At 41.9% G+C, this 24577-nt stretch overlaps 2 protein-coding genes across 14 annotated transcripts; one reads left to right on the forward strand and one right to left on the reverse strand.

Annotated features, from left to right (window-relative positions):
* Nucleotides 1-2: 2 nt before the first annotated feature.
* On the forward strand, nt 3-17117 carry snx14 (sorting nexin 14). 13 transcript variants are annotated; one of them, XM_029460326.1, is made up of 32 exons: nt 23-424; nt 589-772; nt 908-1028; nt 1293-1366; nt 1801-1879; nt 1969-2012; nt 2116-2203; nt 2294-2378; nt 2462-2618; nt 2810-2885; nt 3129-3173; nt 3294-3374; nt 3600-3714; nt 6268-6423; nt 6527-6651; nt 7330-7388; nt 7946-7972; nt 8837-8983; nt 9670-9802; nt 10471-10657; nt 11008-11091; nt 11344-11444; nt 13068-13179; nt 13368-13408; nt 13633-13752; nt 14320-14443; nt 15024-15188; nt 15286-15381; nt 15509-15600; nt 15904-15960; nt 16403-16488; nt 16766-17117. In XM_029460326.1, coding segments are annotated over exons 1-31 (3039 nt in total). In that variant the 5' UTR covers nt 23-423; the 3' UTR covers nt 16466-16488; nt 16766-17117. The 13 variants fall into 13 exon arrangements, 11 of the variants coding, with proteins under 11 accessions (XP_029316194.1, XP_029316186.1, XP_029316188.1 ...); XM_029460328.1 differs by having other exon boundaries at nt 16769-17117; XM_029460323.1 differs by having other exon boundaries at nt 16403-16457.
* On the reverse strand, nt 16510-23797 carry LOC115027195 (5'-nucleotidase-like). Its single transcript, XM_029460335.1, has 9 exons — nt 23245-23797; nt 22865-23087; nt 22504-22692; nt 21670-21867; nt 21213-21367; nt 20725-20833; nt 20465-20614; nt 19826-20026; nt 16510-18500 (listed from the first exon to the last, which is right to left on the reverse strand). The coding sequence occupies exons 1-9, from the start codon at nt 23677-23679 to the stop codon at nt 18343-18345; spliced, it is 1818 nt and encodes a 605-aa protein (XP_029316195.1). The 5' UTR covers nt 23680-23797; the 3' UTR covers nt 16510-18342.
* Nucleotides 23798-24577: the final 780 nt, after the last annotated feature.

The following is a 24577-nucleotide window of genomic DNA, read 5'->3' on the forward strand; positions in this document are numbered from 1 at the left end:
AGTCATGCATTCTGCCTTATTTATTTGAAGTAATGTAATGTGTTAGCTGATATAATTAAATATATATATATAAAAATATATATATAAAAATGTTAGCCAGTATGACACGCGGCTGCTGTGAGCGCAGCGGAGGTGACATCACGCGTCTTCAGTCTTCAAGCGTTGCCCCTCTGGACAGAAATGACAGCTAAAGCAGCGCAGCCATTAGGCAAACAGCATCGGAGTTATAGGACCGTCTGTACACATGATGCTGTGTAATTAGCTCTAATCCTGCTGTGGTTTACAGCTGTGTACGGCACCGTCCTCGGCTCTCCTACGCTGATCCTATAAACGGGTAACCTGCGCATTTATTCTACAAATTCATGATGGTGTCGCTCCTGGACTACAATGAAAAATGGCCCTTAATGTCCACCGTACCCTTACAGTAAGTGCTGGAGTCGATAAATAACATATACAACCTGCTTTGTATGTAGACTAAAAATGAAGAAGTAGCACAAAATGACATGGTTTTAATGTGACGCTGGCATGTGTCGCTGCAGCACGCCGTTATTTAGACAGTCGCTCCACGGTGTCTTCTTTATTTTACAGTGATATGCATTAGGTTTCACGTGAACTGCCTCCCTAAAGCAACTAAAATGGGATGCATCAGGACTTTTCTGCAGAAAATTAGAAGCAGGGTGAAGCTGGACCGGTTCAGAGAGCTGGGCCGACAGTACCCAGTCTTCTGCTTTCTGCTGCTGTTCCTGTTGCTGTCCACTGTGCTTTTAAACAAGTAAGTAGGTCTACTAACTAGTAATTACCCATCATTGTTACTTCATATAGCTATCACATCCCTGATATCTATTCCCTTTTTATGCTAAAATGGTTTTACCCAGTTAATGGCTGTATGTTTCTTCTGTTTTGACAGATATATTCACATTGTGATGGTGTTTTGGTCCTTCCTGGCTGGAGTAGTCACTTTCTACTGCTCTTCGGGGCCTGAGTCTCTACTGCCCAACATCTTAGTCTCCATCAAACTAAAAACCAAGGTACCTCAAAAAGCAAGAAATACTGAATAGAGTTGTCTGATACGGACACAATAACAGAGTAGTTGTGCCCTAGTGTCTTTATTATTACAATTTGACAATATTTGTGTTGCTTTTACACATCTAGGATTATTACTACTTCATTATAATAACTTAATTATTATCGATATATGAATTGATGTTTAATTGATTGTACACACAATTCCCTATGATTAAGGCACTTAATCAAAAGCTGTTAAACGTCAGTTTGTTAACTTTCTCTTGCAGTCATACCAACAGGAGCTGTTTCCACTGGGCCACAGCTGTGCTGTTTGTGGAAAAATCAAATGCAAAAGGCACAGGTGAGATACATGGTTATATTGTGGTGCAGTGGTATTTGAGGAAGTGGCTGTATTATGACCTTATCATTTGCGTCAACAGTAGTTATGCTGATAAGGATAACTGTTAATGCTGCCAGACACGAGGGCTCTCCATAGACCCGGCCATTTCCTGTGACTATGCATATTACTGTCACTATGCTATCAGATATCTGGGGTTAACTTGTGCTAGTAAAATACGGTGAAAATCAAACAAAGTGATTCATTTGGAAGCGAACGGTAAGGTAAACTGGAGACAAGGGTCATCTGGATTAATTGAAGAGAGACTCTATAATTCCGCTTTAACATTATCAACATACATTCAGTGTTATAGAAGATGTTACACTGCACTCTAGTGGTCAGAAAGGATTATTTAGATTTTCTCTCTAACACTGTGATATTTTTCAATTTACGGATAGACCAACTTTATTACTGGAAAACTATCAACCATGGCTTGATCTGAAAGTTCCCTCTAAGGTTGATGCTTCTCTTTCAGAGGTATTATATGCATGGATTAAACATTTTAAAAGTTATTATTAAATAAATACACCAAATGATCTCATCGTCCAGTTTTGTTGTATTTCAAGATTCTGGAGCTGGTTCTGGAAAACTTTGTGTATCCTTGGTACAGGTAAGCCATTTCTTTTGTATCTTTGGTATGTCGTAAAACAATGTGAGAAGGTACAATGTCTTGTATGTAGTGACAGAAGTGACGGTACAGTGTTTCTTTACAGAGACATCACGGATGATGAGGCGTTTGTTGACGAGCTGAGAGTGACTTTGCGCTTCTTTGCAGCTGTGTTGGTCCGCCGAACCCAGAAGGTGAAAAATTAAGACGGTTTGGAGTTCAACTACTGGGATGCTGATTGACCACACATGAATTATTATTATAATAAATTGTTTTCCTCTCAGGTGGACGTGGCGTCCCTCATCACACAAAAGCTACTTAAAGTTTCCATGAAGCACATTGAAATAATAAGCAAAGCAAGACAGAAAGGTATTGCAGACATGCATCCCTCACTGAGTCTTATCTTTGTGCTCACCATGAAAAAGCAAACACCAGACCTCTCTCCTCTGTAGTAAAGAACGCAGAGTATCTTCAACAAGCTGCCCTGGAGGAATACGGTCCTGACCTCCATGTAGCCCTTCGCAGTCGCAGAGATGAGCTCCTCTACCTCAGGAAGCTGACTGAGATGCTCTTCCCCTACATCCTGCCACCCAAGGCTACAGACTGCAGGTAACTTAGTGCTGTGACAATAAAGGAAGAGGTTCCATATATTGTGTGGCACAAATCATCACAGCATCAGGGTGCTTAATTGTCTCCTAAAGAGAAAGTCTGACAGTATTGACATACACAATTAGAAAAGGATCATTCTTTACTCTCTCATTTTCTTATTTCTTGCTGCCTTATCTCTTCGCTCCTCTCAGATCTCTTACTCTCCTGATAAGAGAAGTCTTGGCTGGTTCTGTCTTCCTTCCTTCAATGGACTACTTGGCTGATCCTGTGAGTGTAGACACGTTAAGGGACAAATTATGGATTTTCTGAATCCAAAACTTGTCACTTGAAGCCCTCTGTTGCTACAATTTGTCAGTCTAAGACTATATTTGATTTGTATTTCGTAAGCATGTCAGTTATTTACCAAGAGCAGGCAACTGGTGGACAAAGATGTGTATTTTTCATAACATTTAAAGTGCCACCGTGTTCTACGTGAGTTTTCTGAACTCACTGACTGCTGTTTTTTTTCAGGACACAGTGAATCATTTACTTTTGATATTCATCGACAACTCTCCTGTAAGTATATGCTGTATACATGCTCAGGCAGTTCCATTTACATTCTGTGTATTTTAACATATTGATGCACAGTGTGTATGTAATTCATGGGTTAATAAGAATCTACTTCTGTCCCTCTAGCCTGAAGAAGCCACAGAGCCCTCTTCAACGTTGGTTCCTTTCCTGCAGAAGTACTCTGATATTCGCAACAAAAAGGCCTCTGTGAGTCCTCAGATCCACACCTATAAGTCCCACCTCCCCAACAAACCACCAGATACTGTTTGTACTGAATGTTATCCTGTGATACTGTTATCACAGTTTGCTGTGTGTTTTAGCTCAGTATACCAGATTACACCAAGCTTCACAAGAAGTTGGAAGAACATATTTTTTTAACTGTTGAAAGAGCGCTGCCTTTGTTAACTGTGACCACTGCTCTCTCTCGTTCAGGTATTGAAGCTCGAGTTAAAGGAAATCAGAGAACAGCAAGACCTTCTCTTTCGTTTTATGAACTTCCTGAAGCAAGAAGGAGCTGTTCATGTGCTCCAGTTCTGCCTTGCAGTCGGTAAGCGTGTCCCGAACCTTTCAGATGGTTTCAACAGATACATTGGCAGTGACACACCAAACAGACATTAAAGAACAAGTGCAACAAGTGCAACTCTGTCGCCTCACGTTGCCTGCGTCTTGGCGAAAAAGTCGCATTTGAACACACCGCAAAGACTACAGCCAACAGCAAATGAGTGCTTATGATCTGCGCCTGCGTGAGAGGAAATAACTCCATAACAGCTGATGGCGGTCGTTGTTAAGATACACACATTAAAACAAGGCAGCGTTTGCCGACCATTTTCACACCACTTTTGCTCGCCACTTAGCTTCATCACATGTGGCTTCATTCATGTCGCTGTGAAAATATCCAAGTATTGAATGATCAGGTGAGATAAAAAAAAGAGCCTCTGTGTGTGCCCTCTTGGCTTTAGTCCTTTGTTTGTTTTCCCCACATCTGTTTCTCTTGTCGTGCACTGATTTGCAGCCAATCAGAGTGATTTATTTTGCTAAAGGTTCCCGCTGCTGATTCAACATCGGGGCAGGGCCGAAGTGTGTCGACAATGCACACGGCAAAAATAAAGGCCGACAGATATTGACCGATGGCCGATAGGCTTTGTGTGTCACGGCCTTTACATGCACGGTGTGACCTAGCTATCAGCCAGTCAAGACACCACCACTGGGACAAACATCACCTGAAATTCTGGTTTTAAATTCAAAATTTTACATTCTAAATGCTCTTCAAAATAAGTTATAAGAATAAAGTATTCCGTTTCTCCTTTTTCGGTTTTATTACTTACACAGTAATTTGACTCTATAGCAGAGAAATGTAATAGAAGCAACCCTACTGTAGCCCTCCTCTCACTTCTCACCTCTCACCACTCACCTCTCACTTCTCACCTCTCACCTCTCACTTCTCACCTCTCACCTCTCACCTCTCACCTCTCTCCTCTCACCTCTCACCTCTCACTTCTCACCTCTCACCTCTCACCTCTCACCTCTCACCTCTCACCTCTCACTTCTCACCTCTCACCTCTCACCTCTCACCTCTCACTTCTCACCTCTCACCACTCACCTCTCACCTCTCACCTCTCACCTCTCACTTCTCACCTCTCACCTCTCTCCTCTCACCACTCACCTCTCACCTCTCACCTCTCACTTCTCACCTCTCACCTCTCACCTCTCACCTCTCACCTCTCACCGCTCACCACTCACCTCTCACTTCTCACCTCTCACCTCTCACCGCTCACCTCTCACCTCTCTCCTCTCACCACTCACCTCTCACTTCTCACCTCTCACCTCTCACCTCTCACCACTCACCTCTCACTTCTCACCTCTCACCTCTCACTTCTCACCTCTCACCACTCACCTCTCACTTCTCACCTCTCACCTCTCACCTCTCACCGCTCACCTCTCACCTCTCACCTTTCACGTCTCACCTCTCACTTCTCACCTCTCACCTCTCACCTCTCACTTCTCACTTCTCACCTCTCACTTCTCACCTCTCACTTCTCACCTCTCACTTCTCACCTCTCACCTCTCACTTCTCACCTCTCACCGCTCACCTCTCACCTCTCACCTCTCACCACTCTTCTCACTTCTCACCTCTCACCTCTCACCACTCACCTCTCACCTCTCACCTCTCACCTCTCACCACTCACCTCTCACCTCTCACTTCTCACCTCTCACCGCTCACCTCTCACCTCTCACCTCTCACCTCTCACCACTCACCTCTCACCTCTCACCACTCTTCTCACTTCTCACCTCTCACCTCTCACCTCTCACCTCTCACCACTCACCTCTCACCTCTCACCACTCTTCTCACTTCTCACCTCTCACCTCTCACCACTCACCTCTCACCTCTCACCTCTCACTTCTCACCTCTCACCCTCTCACCTCTCACCACTCACCTCTCACCTCTCACCTCTCACCTCACCTCTCACCTCTCACCTCTCACCTCTCACCTCTCACCACTCACCTCTCACCTCTCACCACTCTTCTCACTTCTCACCTCTCACTTCTCACCTCTCACCACTCTTCTCACTTCTCACCTCTCACCTCTCACCGCTCACCTCTCACCTCTCACCTCTCACCTCTCACCTCTCACCACTCTCCTCTCACCTCTCACTCATCCTCTCACCACTCTCCTCTCACCACTCACCTCTCACCCCTCTCACCTCTCAACCGCTCACCTCTCACCTCTCACCTCTCACCTCTCACCTCTCACCTCTCACCTCTCACCTCTCACCACTCACCACTCACCTCTCACCACTCACCTCTCACCTCTCACCTCTCACCACTCACCACTCACCTCTCACCTCTCACCTCTCACTTCTCACCTCTCACCTCTCACCACTCACCTCTCACCTCTCACCTCTCACCTCTCACCACTCACCTCTCACCACTCACCTCTCACCTCTCACCTCTCACCGCTCACCTCTCACCTCTCACCTCACCGCTCACCACTCACCGCTCACCACTCACCACTCACTTCTCACCGCTCACCTCTCACCACACACAGTCAGTTGGAAAGCATCAGCAAAACTCAGTATGTCTAACTCTTTTAACTTCTCAGAGGAATTCAACGACAGGATACTGTGCCCAGAGCTGTCTGGCACACAGAAAATGATGCTTCACGAGGAGGTGAAGAAGATCTATGAGACGTACTGTTTGGACGAGAGCGTTGACAAGATCCGCTTCGACCCCTTCATAGTGGAAGAAATACGCAACAGTATGTCAATCGCTGAAATTACAATTTCTCAAAGAAGGGCATATAATTACCCACTTGGAAAAGTGTTTATGCTATTAACATCATTTTGTGTTGAACTTCCCAGTTGCAGAGGGCCCGTATGCAGAGGTGGTGAAACTGCAGACCATGAGGTGTTTGTTTGAAGCCTATGAGCACGTCCTGTCCCTCCTGGAGAATGTTTTCACCCCCATGTTCTGTCACAGTGATGAGGTTAGCGTCTACACCACAAAATAAATCAATCAACTCACTGTCACTCTGCTTGACAACACACGCCAGAGGCTCAACCCAATTAATGAATCCCCTCTTTCATATCTGTTTTGCATCTGTCCATCATGCTATGATTTCTAAATACAGTTCTTTCAAAATATGGTTGTTTTAGCACAGACTCAATGTTAATATCTACCATTAGAATTGTGTTTGTGTCAGATTAAACAGAACTACATCTTCCAAATGCTGCTTTAGAGTTGATTTGGAATTCACTGACCCTCTTGCGCTATCCTCTTCCGATGTCTCAGCCACCAACCACTGTCGGCCGCGTCATCAATACCAAGCGTGCAACTGGCCAATGAGCCGACACTGGCATTATGCCAAGCCGCCAAGCCGAATTTCACCCTTCAGAGGCTGTTTCATTAAATACAGCTGGTTGGACCAGTGCTCAGCCATTGTCCACAGCAGGCCACTGCCCTGCATGAATAGTGTGTCCACAAAATAATTATATTATTTGATATTTTGTTGCCACTCCTGTTCCTGCTCCAAAATAAACAGTGCGGTCATGATTATTATAAAGGCATAAAAAGGTCACTCAATACATAACAGCAGAATGTTGCTTGTATACTGTTCAAGAATTTGCAAATGCTGCGTTGACGTGCATATCTTTATTTTCTCCAGTACTTCCGCCAGCTTCTGAGAGGGGCAGAGTCCCCTGCCAGGAACTCCAGGATGAGCAGGTAGGCTTCACTTTACCAATTCTTGTGCTTTTGCGTAACAATATAACCTTGACCGTAATGTTTATCAGTATATTAAGTCATCAGTTAGTATTTGACAGAAGACACACGTGACTTTTGATAATCTAGTTAAAACACAGAGGGCTTCACTTGTACTTTATTTATTTTAGGCAGAAAGTGATTGATGTGTCTGACCCCACATGCAACCCAAGTTCCTTTTGAATTTGAATTCCACTGATCATTTATCCAACTTAAAAAAAGAAATTCACGACTCTCTGTATCCCACTAACCACTACAGTGTGAAGGCAGAATATAGTATGTGCCAGCTGCATCAAATATAAATATCAATTCACTTTAATTGGTGTCTTAATGCAGCCTAAAATAAGCCGTAAATCAGCATTAAAAAATAGTTTTTTTCACTTGTGATATAATGAAACTTCAAAAAGAAGTAAAGTGGCCTGAGCCCAGGGATCAGCTGTCATGTTTCTATTACATGACAGGGTGCGGTGTGTATGTGGCCACGGGGCCCTGCCACTAACTCCTTGTGCATATTGTTCCAGAAATAGCCTCAGTTTGGATGACATTCGGTGAGTATAAGGCATCAGTGTGCTGATAAGAACAGTGGCTGGCTGAGCAGTGCTGCTGCACGCAAGCTACAAACGACATATCATTCTTGCCTGACTGGAAACATGTGCTACCTTTTTTGACAAATTCCCTCTGGGTCCGCTGCAATCAGGGCTTCAGTTTAATATACACTAGTTGATAATATGATAATGATATATAATTATTTTGCTAATCTAATTTCACCCATACATAATTGTTTGTATCTGTTGACTGGGCTGTAAATGCTAATGAGAGGAGACAGAGAAAAATGACCATTAGCAGCTAATCATGTTAATCATAGCATGACTCATCACTAATCATATGTTAATCAATCTTATCAAGAGTGATAGTGCTGAACACATGCAACATGAGATCTTAGTTTTGGAACATTTAGGCTTTATTCTTAATGATTTTCTAACTTTGCTCGCATCCTAAATGACAGAATTAAAAATCAGGGGAACTTCAGGAAGGATGTTGGTTGACTTTATGTTTCCATTTTTTTACCTGGTTAAAAAAAGTAATCTTGTTATGAACGCAGTTTTCAAAGCAGCATGAATTATGCCACTCAAATGAGATAGATGAGATAGAAGATAATAGCTCTCACTTGCACTCCATTCGTAAACGCTGACCAACTCCGAGTTTCAACTCCCTCCATGTCTGCAATTCAGTAACCCCCCTTCCACTCTGCCTGTCTATCCGCCTGTTACTCCATATATGTATTGCCACCACAGTGCTGTGTCTGTGACTGTATATCCACTCTGATTCTATGATTCACTGCCTGCCCTGGTATGATCCACGGCCCTCTCCCTCCTCATGCCCGTGGGGACTTGACCCTGTTCTGCTTATAGTTCCTGGGACTGGAGCCCCGAGTCCCCGTCCTCACTGTTCACCGCATCTGGCAGCTCTTCACCTGCATCTTTTAACTCCCTCCATGCCCAGTCCACGTTCACAACTTTCCCATACGGCTCGCTATCCCACCGCCACTCATCACCCAAGTAAGTCAGGGTCCATCTGTGTGTCTCCGGTCGCTCAGTGTGATGTCATGCTGTCCACCTCCCCATACGTGACCCCAGTCCCAGCCAAACGCCTGCATGGTGGGACTCATGCATGGGATCCTGTTTTTATTTGTCATGTGCCCTTTCTCCAACGTCGTTGTGTTGTTTAGACTGAAGACTCAACTGTTGTTATTGACAATGCAGTGACTTTTCATTGTTCAGTTTCTCATGTACTGGGTATATCACCATGTGCCATATGGGGATTTCTATTTCACCTAATCTTACAGACAGTCACACAGAGCACCTTTGATGTTGTGTGTCTTTTCTGGTTGACCGGTAACTGATTATACAGCATTTTTGCGATCATTAAAATGTGTAGAACTAGACATCTGTTCATGAAGTCACTGCTGTGTGTCCGTGTTTGCTTTTGGCTTTGCAGCGCTTTAACAACAAACCAGGCATTTCATTGTGGGATGGCTGTGATGTGACATTTTGGCTTTGGCTACCTTAGCTTTGTCTCCCCATTGTACGTGATGATACCGATGCAGTACGCTGCTCATGGCTTCCCTTACTGTCGTCCACAGTTCCTTCCCTGACACTTCTCTTAAGCGGCATGCTTTTTTGCTGAAGCCATGCGCATCTCCTCCATTACGCATTGTTTAATAAGCTCCCCGTTTGGCCTGCAGGAGCACGTCAAAGAGGGGCGAGTCCTTTGGGATCAGCCGCATTGGCAGTAAGATCAAAGGAGTGTTCAAGAGCACAACCATGGAGGGAGCCATGCTGCCATCCTATGGGCTGGTGGAGGGAGAGGACGATATGGTGAGGCTCATTTGTAGATGATTTCATTTGTATGTTATAATGCTTACATGCTTAAGTAGTTTCCTTTAGAGTCTAGATTTAAACACACATGTGTGTGCTCCTCATTTTTACAGGTTTCTTTTATTCATGTACACTTTAAAGCAATACTTCAAAATAACAATAGATAATGTCAAATTCAAACTAAAGCACTCGTCTACACCATGACTACAGTTACCACTTGGCGGCGTTGGTGAGTTAAGGAAAGGAAAGCCACACTGTTCAACAAATCAGCCTCCCATGTGTTAACTCCAGAGTTTTACGTTTTAGATGATATCAGAGGTTTTAGTCTTGGACGACTGCCATCTGGATCCCCAAGACATTTGCAGGATTCCTAGAAAGTGATTGTGCTAGTAGAGGCCAGTTGAACTTTATTGTTCTCAGTTCACCTTTGGTTTAGTTTGATGAAACCTGTTTCTACACTACACATAATCAAATACATGAAGTATATCTAGTTGTCCAGAGCTCCACTGAAGCTTGTTTAACTGTTTTAACATTGTGTGTAGGAAAATCAACATTATGTACAAATGTGTCCTCCATAGCTGATGGACAGCAGTTTTGACCATGACCTATTTCTTCTGCAGACGCTTACTCTTCTTGACCTTGACATCTCTCACTTCCTTCCATTCAAGGTGGAGGAAGCTATGATGGTGCTGGAGGATGACTCGCCCATGGAGGCAGCCTCCACCCCCAGCACCCCCCGAAACCTCTCGGCCTGGAACATCACTATCCCGTACATTGATTTCTATGACGATGATGTGAAGAGGGAGAGGATACCTGTGTTCTGTATCGATGTAGAGCGCAATGACCGGAAGGCAGGTGAGACATAGCAGACCTGATAACACAGAGCCAGGCTAGCTGTGTCCTATTTGTTTACAGTCTTCATGCTAAACTTGACATAAGGGTCGTATCAATCCTCTCATCTAACTCTCAGCACAAAAGCAAATATGCATGCTTCCCAACATATCCAACTGTTCCTTTAATGGAAAACATAGTACTATGACAGACAATAACTGAGACCTCATAGATTACCCCCGAGTGACATCCTGGTGCTAAACACAGTCACACAGTCTTATAAGTGATAGTGCAGAAGCTAAGAGTTACCTCTCACTGCCTGCCTGAATGATTAATGTTACTGCTTGTTTTCCCCAGTTCGTGTTTGTCTGCAGTGGGACATGAGACTGAGCACTGGTCTGTGTACAGAAGATATCTGGAGTTCTATGTCCTTGAATCGAAGCTTACTGAGTTTCATGGTAAGGTTGTTTGCACACGAGGGCCCTGTGCACTGTCCTTTTTTCATGTATTGTCATATGGAAAGCATTTTCTCACAGATTCCAGAGGTTTCACAGAACATTACTTGCAAATAAACCTTAATTTTAGGAGTCAAGCGAGTTAAATGGCCTGCATAATTTAGGGACTCGTTTTGGAAACCGTGCAACTGTTATTTTGCTCAAAGTAAAAGGAAGCTTCTTCTTAATATTTATTTTAATTTGATATTTTTGCAGGTTCATTTCCAGATGCACAGTTGCCTTCGAAGAGAATCATCGGCCCCAAGAATTACGAGTTCCTCACATCAAAGCGGGAGGAGTTCCAGGAGTACCTTCAGGTACATGTCTGAGAAGATGGGACACTATGTCTCACTGAATTTTATTAGACTTGTATACTCAATAGATGGTAGATGATGATATATAGCTGGAAAGTATATAAACACACAGCTGTGAAAGGGGGCTCCACAGATGTTAATGATGATTAACCTTTTGATCAGAGACATTTTCGTCATTACAGTACTTGTTGTCTGGAATGTGATAGTGAAGGTTATGTGAGGACACGTATTCACACCCACACCGACGCGTATCACACCCACAAACACACATATTCAGACCCACACCCACACCCACACCGACGCGTATCACACCCACAAACACACATATTCAGACCCACACCCACGCGTATCACACCCACAAACACACGTATTCACACCCACAAACACACGTATTCACACCCACACCCACGCGTATCACACCCACAAACACACGCAGTGCTCCAGACAAATCTCTCCACTCACTGCAGCTGGCTTTAACAGGCAGCACTCAAGTGACCAGACATCAAGATTAGATTTCAACTCAATTTTGGAGCATTTGTTCCAGGAACACACGAGTTCCAGTTTCAGAAAATAACCTTTTAAAAGCGATTATGAAATTCTGAAGAACAACAGGCACTGTATCTCATCTGGCACAAGGGCAGCTGCAGCTTTTAAAAACACAATTCAGCCTCTTAGTTGTGATCAGGGTCCACCTTTTTCTTTTAGCAGAGCAGTCAAGGTCCCCCAAGATTTGAGACTTGGCTGTGAAATATTTATGCAGAAAAATGCTCAAAGTCAGAAACAACAACAAATCCCAGATGTGTTGGAACTGGAGCGTCCTTGACAAACAAATTAGGATTTCAAAAATGGTCCCTGCTCGGAGGTGCAGCATCACCACAAGATGATAACAGACACAGACTCTGCAGACATGCTAGCAGCTCTGTGAGGCTGCACTTAGGCACAGTGGTGCTTTGAGCTAAGTGCTAATGTCAGCATGCTAATTTACAATTATAATGCTGATGTCTAGCAGTGTTTAGAATCTTAGCTTAGCGTGTTAGCATGCTAATTGGCACAACACACAAGTTAAATCTGAGGCTGATGGGAGTGTCCAGCGTTTTGTCATTAACCAAAGTATTGGACAAATGAAAGTTTTGACCTCACAGTGGCCCTAGACATTAATAGAGAACCGATTGCCAAAGTAATTACAATTCACCCTGAGGGGGACAATAATGTCTGGACAGACTTTAATAGCAATCCATCCTGTAGTTGTTGAGACTGCCAGCCGACATTGCCATCCCTAGAGACATGCCGCCAGCATGGCTGAAGAGCAGGCAAACAGTTCACTGTGATAGATGAACCTCAAAATAACTCTCTGCATGTAGATTTTTACAGCATGCTGAAATCAATGGACAGAAAAGGCTTTTTTGATTGCTAGAAATGTATTAAAAAAACCTATTATATTCTGTGTAAAATAGTCAACAACAATGATAGAAACTCTAGGCTATAAAACATACAAAACACCACATGCATGGTCCTTGAAAAACTTCATCTTTGATTGAATGTCTCCACACAGCAACCCGAGTAATATACTGTACCTGCTTTTACTCAGCGTTGCTTCTAATGTTTTTACATGTGGTTTCTTTGCAGAAACTTCTGCAGCACCCGGAGCTGAGCAACAGTCAGCTTCTCGCCGACTTCCTGTCCCCTCATAGTATGGAGTCTCAGTTCCTGGACAAGATGTTACCTGACGTGAACCTGGGTACAGTATGACTGTGACAAAGACCAGTGAGATGGATTATGTTTGAACAGCAGAAAATGTCAAACACACTGTGAAAATGTTTGAACAGCCTTGACCTTGGGTTGCAGCGAAAATATATTTGTGTTTCAGACAAAGGCAACATGTGACAGAGCCGTACATCACTGAGATAAAGTATTTTTGTTTCACAGGGAAAATCATTAAGTCAGTTCCCAGCAAACTGATAAAAGAGGTAAGAAATGCCTTCCTGGTAGTGGTGTGTGTATATGTGTGTGTGTGTGTGGTCTGGTTTATGTCTCATCTTTCTACAATACAAATGTTACATCGCATCAAATTTGTGTATTTCTTACATCCTTAACAGTCTATTAAACATTGTTGTATGACAAGTACACCTGTAAGATAAATAATACTGTCAATGTAACTTATACAGAGTGTGTCCTGTGCGTTCTCTGTCAGAAAGGGCAGCATCTGGAGCCTTTCATCCAGTCCTTCTTCAACTCCTGTGAATCTCCCAAACCCAAACCCAGCCGCCCTGAGCTCACTATCCTGAGCCCAACCTCAGAAAATGATAAAAAGGTTGAGGATTCAAGTTTCATAACTTCCAAAGTTCATACTAACTCTCTTTCTCTCTTTCCGCAAGGAATTACTGTACAACTTTGAATACAGTTTGCGTCTGATGCGCAAAACCCCACCATCGCATCGAGCTTTACAATGAAATGTTTTAGAGATCATGTCAATGTTTAAAATAGTTATCTGCTCTGAGATGCAGTGATGGTCTCAATCATTTTGGTCAAAAAAAATCCTCTGAGCATTTAACATGAAAACTTGCCAGAGGCTGAATCGGTGAGATTCCAAAAAGTCTCGACCTGTTTAAACACAATTTATCCCGTTTCTGGCTGACTGATATGAACTTACACTTAACTAAAGCGCTACAACAAATGTGTCATTCCCTCAAATGCAGGGATGAACGCAATTAACCTTCTGTCATACAGTTTAAGATAAAGGAAGACTTTTGTTGCAATATTTTCATTGTTCATTTTTCTTTTCATTACATATTTACCTCAGCAGAGTCGTCAGTCACTCACAGAAAATATGTTACGGCTTTAAATAGGCTTCAGTCTGATTTAAATATCTCTCTTCTAGCTCTTCAACGATCTCTTCAAAAACAACGCCAACCGATCAGAGATGACGGAGAAGAGACACAATCAGAATTATTTCATGGAAATTATCAATGTTGAAGGGCTGTATGACTACTTGATGTTTTTGGGTAAGAGAGTTCTCGTGGAGTTTGTTTATTGCAATATGTTCAATGCATCCGTTTCAATTATTTGATAGGTTTGATGATTTATCAGTCGATGAAGTTGTGTATTGGGATTTCTGTTTTTCTTGCTGTAGCTCAGGAGATCGTGACAGGAGCTCTGATATTTCGATCCCAAAAGCCCCCTGTCCACATGTTGAAGTGACATCGGCATAATGACACAAAATGATCGAATGTAATATTTCATAGCATTTCAATGCTAGCTGCAAGTAAAAGTACCACCATTAACTTTATGGGACATCTGCATTGTGATTATGAAGAAATGCAGTTATTGTATTTAAATAGTATTCAGTTTAAATCTAGTGACGCTCAAAAACAAAGTCACAAATGGCTTTACAGTAATACAATGAATAAAATAAAGTGAATAAAAAGGTGCTAGAAAAAGAGCATAACAAGGCATTGCTGCAGAACTGTAGTGTATGTACTGAAGTAGGGGTGTTCCCTCCACCTGATGGTGTTCACCCCTGGACCCCTGACGTACAGCCCATTACATACTCACTCTCTCCTTCTTCTTCTTCATGGTTGTCAGGCCGAGTCGTCTTCCACATCCCCGACTGGCTGCACCACCTGCTGATGGCCGGCAGGATCCTGGTGAAGAACACACTGGAAGCCTACACAGATTACTACCTTCAGTGCAAACTGAACCAGGTGGTCCAGGAGCACCGGCTGGTCTCGCTCATCACCTTGCTTAGAGGTAAGAGAACGTGTGTACTTCCTAGAATGTTGAACTCTTCCTTTAAACGTGCTAATTTAATGTGATGGAATGACGTGCATAATCTTTCTCCTTCCAGACACAGTTTTCTGTGAGAGCAGTCTGCCGCGCTCGGCTCAAGACAAGCAGAGGAGGGCGAAGAAGACATTTGAGGAGATGATGGCCTACATTCCAGGTATTCATTAAGCTCTTCCACAAAGTGTTTTGTAATTTGTAGAACAACTTAATGACCAGGATTTCCACTTACAAGACAAATGTGAAAATGTGGATTCATAAGAAATTCATAAGCCACTTATCTTTAGACTTTCTGGGGAAATGTATCGGAGAGGAGGCCAAGTATGAAGGAGTACGTCTCCTCTTCGATGGACTGCAACAGCCAGTTCTCAACAAACAGGTATAGATTCAAGTCCATTTTAGGACACACACATACACACACAGACACACACAGACAGCATGTAGAACACAATCCCTGTCCCAGCACGTTTGCACTTCACTGCTGGAAAACATATATCTAAACTCTTACCCGGGTGTTGCACACACTAACAAGGAATGTGTCAAACCACAAGTGTTTGGTGTAATTTGATTGCAGTGTCAACTTTTCCTGGAGTTCAGCATTTGCATATTTCCTTGTTTTTAAAATGTGTTTGAGGTTTGTATTAAATGCTTTTCATCTTCCTCCTGCTTTTGACTTTCTCAGCTGACATATGTGCTGTTGGACATCGCCATTCAAGAGCTGTTCCCCGAGCTAAACAAGGTAAACAGATGCTTGCCTTGGTTTCTAAAGAACTGTAGAGTCTGAACATCCAGACATTATCTATACAGGTTTATCCTTTGCAGGGCTGCATAAATGTATTTATTATAGTATCTGTATCATATCTGTAAAGGTTATTATTCCACCTGGCATTAATTAACAAGTACAACCCTATGATTGTATCATTTCTGACAAATAATCGCTAAAAGTAGATGTGGCGATACCGTATGACGCCAAAAAGTAACATTTTAAATTGCTGTATTTTCTTTAGGAGAATATGATTATAATTCAAAATGATGCTTACTAATAATGAATATGCCAAAGTCGTTAAAACTGCGTTTAAGTGATTGGAACTCACTGCAGTTAATCACTTCTATTGTACGCTCTCAAGTGTGCCTGTAATTATCTTGGTTTTATGTCGTAATATCTCAATTTAACATTTCAGTGTTTTGGATTCTTCTTGACAGTTACAGAGCTAAGATTGGCTGCAGTGATACCAGGCATGTGAAAAAGTTTGCAACCTATGACATTGTAAGAATTGGTGATACAGAGTTCCTTAATCTTTTGAACATTGAAATTCTTTTAATTTACAGTAAAAGATATTTTCATTAATAAGATACATTTTTTCACAGAGCAATATAATCATTGTGTAATAATAACATGCTTTGTTTTATATTTACATCTTCAAATCAAATGTCAATAATTACATACCTACATATCATCTGTAACTCTAACTGATAAATATATGCTGTATATAATGGATCAAAATGTCTATTTCAGTGCTCATGCTGTGCTTTTGTTTCCTCAGCAGGTACAGAAAGAGACCTCTGTGATGGCTCCATGGATGTAAGATGAACACTTTACTGGACATTAGCTGACATTGTTTCTCAGCATTAAACCAGACGAAACAGCTTCACAGACTTGTGTTAGTTCGGTTTCATGAACATGTAGATCACACGTACAGTATCTGACCTGGATACATGCCACAGCAAGAAGAGGATTCTCCTGCTGTGTGTGTCATTTAGCTTACTTTGCTAAATAAATCATATGAATTGAAAAATGGTATTGTCACATTTGTGAACTCCACATTATAACCTGTAACACCTCGAGCTTGAAAAGTGTTCACAGTGGAATCATAAAAATAAAAAAGATGAGACGAATATGTTCTAAAGTTATTTTTCATGTAAAATGCAAGATAAAACATTAGCTACAGTGTAAAAGTAAATGAACAACACTTCACTTCAGGCTTGGCAACTTGAATAAGTAGTGAGTAAGTAATGAAACTAAGGTCTGCAGGACAATTTCTAAATATTCAGGAGGGACTTTGTTGCTAATTGTTATTTGAAACAATCCAAAAACATATTTTAATACATAATTCAAACTAATAATTTAAAAACATTGCCATTTGTCAATCAAGACTACATGAATAATGTAGAAAATGCCTTCCATTTCCCTTTTCAATTTATTCTAACAGGCTTACAAAAGTATTTTATAAACAAAGGAAGCAATGACAAAAACCAGAACAGCGGTGTTCAATTTGTACAAATATTTGATTCTATCAGTTCTGGGTGTTTTTTCTCTGCATAGTGCATACGGGGAGAGGCTCAAACAGGTAATGGTCATAAGAACACATGAAAAACTGCCTCTTTACAGACCATATCGCCAATATATCTTCTGTAGCAATACCTTTGTTTCTGTAACTGGATGATGGACAAACAGCAATAATTCTTCATAATAATTAGATTAGTTGAGAAGTCACAGAGCTGTTTTAAAAAGAAATCTATAGAAGTGGTGTCAAATGAAATTGACCTGAGTTTAAGATGGAAGACAGTCTACAAAACTGGAATACATCAGACAATACGTATGTTCACATTCAGGTGCATGAACACTTTGATGCTTTGGCTGGTTTTGCTCCAATCTGTTCAGTGAAGGGAGGCAGATATACAGTAGCAGCCAGACAGGCTCCCCTTCCTGTTTATTTACTCACTAAGAAGCTGCCTTGTAGTCTTTGGGCTCTTTCATACTATATAGTGAAGCATCTTATTTTAGACGTTCATAACAATTCAGTTCCTTTAGATTCACAAGAAAAACGTACTTACATGCACTTTTAAATCAACAACATTAGTAATATCCAATATATATTTACCACTTTCATATTCACGTTCTTCATTAAGTTATACCGTCTCGCACACGTGTGAACGATGTTATAATACAGAACTTCTGTTCTCTCCACTCCTTAAAATCAGCCGATTAAATCGTTGACTGAATCTACAATCCTGTTGTCTTCTAGTTATCCTTGAAGAAACGAGATGGAAAGGCAGTCAACCGAGTCCCTGGGGAGTTTACAAGCAGCCCTTCAGTTTATCCAGACAGTGTTTACAGGCATCAGAGCGTCAGGGACAGACATAAACCCAGCAGCACTAAACCAAGGCTGTGGCCTGTAAAGAAAGCCGAATCCCTGAACGTGATCCGGCCTTCCACTGCAGGGTACACACGCTTCATGTCCGAGATGTATTTGGATAAAACAGAAATGTCCATGTCACCTGCAAGAGGCGGGAAAATGACGACATAGTTAGTATTTGATTGGTATTTTATGATATGTTCCTTATAAAATTGTATCTCCATGCTTAAAGCCACCTGTTCTCTATTTGTACAGCGCTATAAGATCTGTGAGAGACAGCTGCAGAGCAATTTTAAAAATATGCATCTAATTTAGATAAAACATTCCCTCCAGAAGGAGTTTAAATAAGCTCACCAAGAGCTGACCTCTTCAAACGAGAGAACAGGGACTCTTTACCAAGACGTGATTACTGATGGATAAACTGCAGCCTGCCATGCCTTGCTTAGGACAGCTGCAGTCATAATGTCCTTGCATTCATTTTAAGCGAGAGAAATACAGACTTAAAATAGTCTAGATGAATGGGATAGTAGCCAATGCAAACATATATATTGTTATTTATTATTGATTAGAAAGAAAATCTGCACAAAAAACAAAACTAAGTCTACAGCCAACGGCTCTGTGAGTCTGTATTTAGGCACAGTTCTGATTTGAGCTAATGCTAACATCAGCATGCTAACATCAGCATGCTAACATTTGCAATCAACAGCAAGTACAGCTAAGGCTGATCAGAACCTCATTTTCACAAATATTTAGTCATAAATCAAAGTGTTGGACAAATTAAACATGTTTGCAATGCGTCGTAGTGACTTTTACATTTGAGCAAATGTGATAAACCAACTAATCGTCATCGCAATCTTTAGAACCATGTTTGGAGTGGAAATTGCTTCAGTGCGACACATTTCAAGCTTGGCGCTCCTCCCAAGGCAACATCCTGCATCCTGGTTTTGCGCTAATCGGCTTCCCCTCTTTATTTTGCGTCCGCTTGTTGATCTGTTTTTGAAACGGACTTTTCCTATGTTTTTGCATAGACATTTGAATTTGACATGAGGTGCCACATTTTAATCTGAGAACCAGCTTTTTGCAGTAAAACAGTGAAAGATCAGAGGTCAACTCTGGCTTATTCTGACGCTGCTAGAGTCTATTTTATTCTCCAAATGTTTCCCAGGCAACTGTACACATCTGGTACGCATGAACATATAAATCATCCAAAACACAAACAGATGTTTAAATGTTATGTTATGCTCCAAATCTTCTTCCACAGAGTCCATTCAGAGACTTCTAAAGGTTTAAAAGTAATTGCCCTCTCTTTGCTTCGCTAATATATTTTTTCCTGTTAAGCATTGAATCGAATTGTAATCTGGCTGCCTTTATACAGTTCAACTACTCAAATGTATCATATGAACAACATTTAGTTTAAAGTAAATGCTCATCTTATCTCACACACACTGAACCACCTCTGCCGCCCACCTGTGTTATGCTTCAGTAACTCGTCCTTGATCATGGTAAAGCCATCGCCTCCGCCCACCATGTATGAAGGCATGACCACAGTGTACGTCTTCTCCAGGTCTAACGGTTCATACTTGGGCACACGACACTCAGTGCAGAGCATGGACACGGACACTACACGCTGGTTCACTGGTTTGGAGAGGTCATACTGAACGTGAATACCTGGAAATGACCAAGAGAAAATGAGGAAATGTTAGTTAAAGTGGCAACAGACAGTATTCTTTAACTCCTTCGTCAACGAGGCTCTTTTGCCGGGTAGAGTTTCCACAGTTGACATTACTCTGGTTGTTTTTGTGAAAGGGAGAACTCATCTCATCTCTTTCCGTGGAAAATGAAGCTACGGGAAATGTGGAAACAGCTAGCCTGGCTCTGTCCCAGGCTAACAAAAGTTGAACCCTGGTGTCACTGGTATGCAAATTGTGAGAGTAACATTAGAGTGGTATCGAACTTCTCATCCAACTCTCGGCAAGAAAGCTAATAAGTCTATTTACCAAAATGTCAAATGAAAATGTGACGAGAGAAAGTAACAGCTAACATTATTCTAGGAGACTGTGGATGAAACAGGTGTCGGTGGAGGAGCACAGGGGCCAAAAGACAAACCTGAGACTTGAAGAAACTCTCCGGACATGCCTCCATATCTGTGAATGGAGTATTCAAACGCCTTCTTCACTGTCGATCCCTTTATCTGGACCAAGTCAAAGGTTCCTCCAAATGGTAAGACAGTGAGGATCTCCTCCATGGTTATGGAACCTAAAAGGTAGTTAAAATACAGGTACATTATAATAAATAAACTACAACTGCAGCCAGTGCAAAGTGGCCTTTGTAATGAAGTACTCAGTAATTGTGTAGAATGAAAGTACCATTGTTGTAGTGCTCGTCTATAGCTGTCCGTATGGCCCCACTGTTCAGCATACATATGCCCACGTGGTTCCACTGCAGCTCACTTGAATACTTTATATTGTGATTAATCTGGCAATGAGGAAAGAGACAGAAATGTTATACAGGAGTCAAACGCCATGTCTTGGAAAGAGTTGCTCTTCTGTGGTTGTGATGATTGACGCCGTGTCACTGCGCCTAAAGATGTTGTATTTATGTCATTCCCCTCCCAAAATCCCTGCAGGCCTTTCAATTCCACAAATTCCCACCCAATGCTAAACATGCACAGGCAGGATCTGAGGTTACAACCACGCTAATTTGGGGTTAACCTTTGAGGAAAAATGCGACAAAATGTGTTCTCTTTTGTGTCAGTGGTTAATAAAGTGAACACCAGAGTGAGGGAGCAACTAAGGCTGTCTATATACTGCAAATTAATTTTAAAATGAACTAAACGTTTGCCTGCAATTATTACCATAGCATCACAGATTAGGTTTCCAAGGTTACACTCGCGAAATCGACACTCTTGAAACGTCCCATTGAGATAGACCATGGTCTGTCCGACATACTGTACGGAATACTGAGCCAAGTCTTTCTTCCACTTCTCAATGTCGGCAAGGACTTCTGGGTCTGAGAGGTACAACATGAAAACACGCTTTATGAAAACATGAGACAGGAGTCATCGAAATGCATTTGGATTTTTCTCATGAATAATCTACACGTAGTAGTTGAAGCTTTAGTTTCAACACCTGTGTACACATCGCAGTTAATACCACAATTATTCTAACATTTAACATTAGATATTGACTTGCAGACATGGCGATTCAAATCACTTCACGTCACATCAAGATTAACATGATTAAATCTTGTTTTGAAAAGTCAAACATGGGCCACGTGTAATTACTAACAGTCAGACTGCCATTGGGGTCTACCTTGAGGTATGCTGCTGTCCATTAGGATTGGGTTTCCAACAGCTTTTACCACATTCCCATCCTTGTCAAAGGTAACTTTCAAGTATCCAAGGTACTTCCCAAAGGCAAAGGCCTGCACCACCGGCACGTTTCTCCCATCGTTGGACCTCACCACGAAAGGGTACGGACCTGCCGGCACTTCAGTAGATGGGGGGTTTCCTGCCAAGAAAGTTTGCGGTGCACTGTTTCTGACTTCCTGTTGCAGTGAAGGTAACCATGTTTTGATCTTGTAGTTTTTAAATTATTTGTTGTATCTATGAATGCAAAAAAAAAAAAAAAAGACAGACTTCTGCAGCTAAATTGAATAAAAACAGAAATAATAATTTTCTGCCACTCGGGGACTTTCAATCAAAACAATAACAAAAGACAGAGTTCGGCGGCGTCGCGGATCATAGAAGTTTGTGATTGCAGTCAGCTTCTGCCAGATATGATTACTTCATCGTTCATCATTCAGGAGGTTTTACCTGGAGCCGCAGAGGTCTCCCTCCAAAACAAACGGACATGATGAGTAAAAACACACAATATAAAGCAGTTACCCGTTTAAAATCAGTGTTTCTTAGAGGACACGGTATAGAGGGGCTGCATGCTCCAGAAGTCAGATGACTAAAATCCATTTTATGTTAAAAAAAACGATCAAGATCTAAAAAGTGTCTGGTAATAATGTAACTGGATTAAAAAATGTCACTAGGTTTAAAAATAGTTGGAAATGTCACACATTATTCCTTTAAAAGATACAAGATAGTTGATCTGTTGTAAACTTCAGACCCAAATGGAACAAAATAGGATGAAAAGTACCAGTATAGAGGAATGTGTTGGTGTGTCCTCCAATAACGACGTCAACGCCTCTCACACGCTTGGCGATGTCTTGATCCATGTCGAAGCCAGAGTGACCCAGGGCGATGATCTTATTATAGCCCAAGGTTTCCAGCTTATCGACCTGAAGCTGAAGTGCCTCCACCTCATCCTCAAACTTTAGGTGTTGGCCTAAAACACAAGGGGGGGGGGGGGGAATTGGAACTAAAGTAAATGAAACCTCTGTAGTGCATAAGAACAGATTGAGCTAACAACCGTTTAACTCACATGAGCTGCTGCACGCAACAATGTGCCAAAAATACATTAAACACTTCATCAATCAAACAACAGATTATGCTTTTACCTGGCATGGATAAGAAGGGGGTCTCTGCAGTGGTGTAGCCCACCACGGCCACTTTCTCTGAGCCCACATTTAGGACTGTGTAGGGCTGGTAGTAGCCGCTGAGATTTGCGGCCAGAGTCTGGTCAGGTTTTATGTTTGCACTCACCACAGAGCATTTTACATTTTGGAGGAAGGGCTTGATCAGACCCTCCACTCCATTGTCAAACTCATGGTTTCCAAAAGCCTTAAATACAAAAGAACATAGATTTTTAATGTTTTAACTAATTTATTTAATCTAAACTTACTTTACAGTTCTGCAGCAATGTCTCTTAAGAAAACGCCCCCAAAAAAAAGCAACCATATTCATCTGTGTGTTTTCATTAAAAATCACAAGTATTTACCATAGCATCATAACCAAGTTTGTTCATGAAGTGAGCTGCTTCGGCGCCTTTATAGTAGTTGAACCAGACACTTCCCTGAAACTGGTCTCCAGCATCCAGAAACAACACGTTCTTCTCCTTTTTCCGGATCTCCGATACTTTAGTGAACCTCCTGGCGACCCCAGCGAAGCAGGGCCCCCCAGCTGGACACTTCCCCGAGTCCTCGCTGGTCTCCTCGATCCGTGCATGGTTGTCGTTGGTGTGAAGCAGTGTCACCTCGAAAGTCGACGCTGAGCCCGTACAGTTTAGAAAGAGACAGAGCGAGGTCAAGAGAGCGCACCGAGACACCCAGCCGCTCATCGTGCCGTTTTGCGTAAAAACGCACCAGGGACCAAGAATGTAAAGCACATCCAAAAAGGCGTGGGCACATCTGAGGTAGGATGTGTTGTAACACATGAAAATACTGCGGTCAAAATATGTTACATAATTCCCGTCTGGAAAATTTGACAAGCTAAAGCACGTGCTATCGTTTATAAGCTGTTTATAAATGATAAATACGTATTTTCAGCTGTATAGGTCAGCAGTAAACAACGTGTGGGTTGCCAGGTTGCAAACCAAATATTTACATTTATTAATGATTACTAACATACACAAATACCACAACCCCCCCCCCCCCCCCCCCCCCCCAATCTGTTTTTATTAGAGACTTTATTAGGACAGGGAGGGGGTCTCAACCTTGTGTTTGACTAAAACAAGAAAGAAAGGAAAGCAAGACCCTCCCCAGGTTTGTTAATATTTTGTGTGGACCTTCCCTTTTCCTTTTAACAAAAATTGCAATACCCTCCCCCCTTATCTCAACTCAGCCCGGATTTCCAGCCTAATATGTTATAATGGGACACTATCTGTTACATACTCTCTAATCTCTAACTTTATATGACACATTTAGCATAGGTCTGACTTCTACTTAAAATATATAAACGTCCACGTTGAATGTTTCCTATAAAACTGACATATTGTTCATAATAGCAACTAAACATTAGTAAACTAAACTAAACTAAACTAAAGCCATTAGTTTATAAAGGGTACCTTATTAGAAAGTAGCACCAACGTGAGATACTAAACTAGCAGTTAACATTATGAGAAAGATTAGTCACAGTTTCAACTTGCAACTTTTATTTACTTCAGTGTTTCCCCTAGGTATACTGCCTAGGTTCTCTCCTCACCTTTTCTCGACTGTGTCTCTGACTGTAATTGTGTGCGTTCGCGCGCGTGTGTGGGTTCACGAAGCAAAGCAGAGGAGAGAATGTAAATATGCAAAGCAACTGAAACGTGCACATACATTAGATAAATGACA

This window comes from Cottoperca gobio, chromosome 22 (genome assembly GCF_900634415.1).
Source record: "Cottoperca gobio chromosome 22, fCotGob3.1, whole genome shotgun sequence".
Lineage (NCBI taxonomy): Eukaryota > Metazoa > Chordata > Actinopteri > Perciformes > Bovichtidae > Cottoperca > Cottoperca gobio.

What these genes read in the sequence shown, in the direction of transcription:
- snx14 (XM_029460323.1), top strand. An exon ending in GAAGCTTACTGAGTTTCATG is followed by an intron (nt 11,092 to 11,343) that starts GTAAGGTTGTTT and finishes ATATTTTTGCAG; the next exon opens with GTTCATTTCCAGATGCACAG. An exon ending in CCTCAGAAAATGATAAAAAG is followed by an intron (nt 13,753 to 14,319) that starts GTTGAGGATTCA and finishes TCTCTCTTCTAG; the next exon opens with CTCTTCAACGATCTCTTCAA.
- LOC115027195 (XM_029460335.1), bottom strand. Translation starts at nt 23,679, where the DNA reads ATGTGTTACAACACATCCTACCTCAGATGTGCCCACGCCTTTTTGGAT. An exon ending in CCCCTTCTTATCCATGCCAG is followed by an intron (nt 22,693 to 22,864) that starts GTAAAAGCATAA and finishes CTTGTGTTTTAG; the next exon opens with GCCAACACCTAAAGTTTGAG. An exon ending in ACCTAATCTGTGATGCTATG is followed by an intron (nt 20,834 to 21,212) that starts GTAATAATTGCA and finishes CCTCATTGCCAG; the next exon opens with ATTAATCACAATATAAAGTA.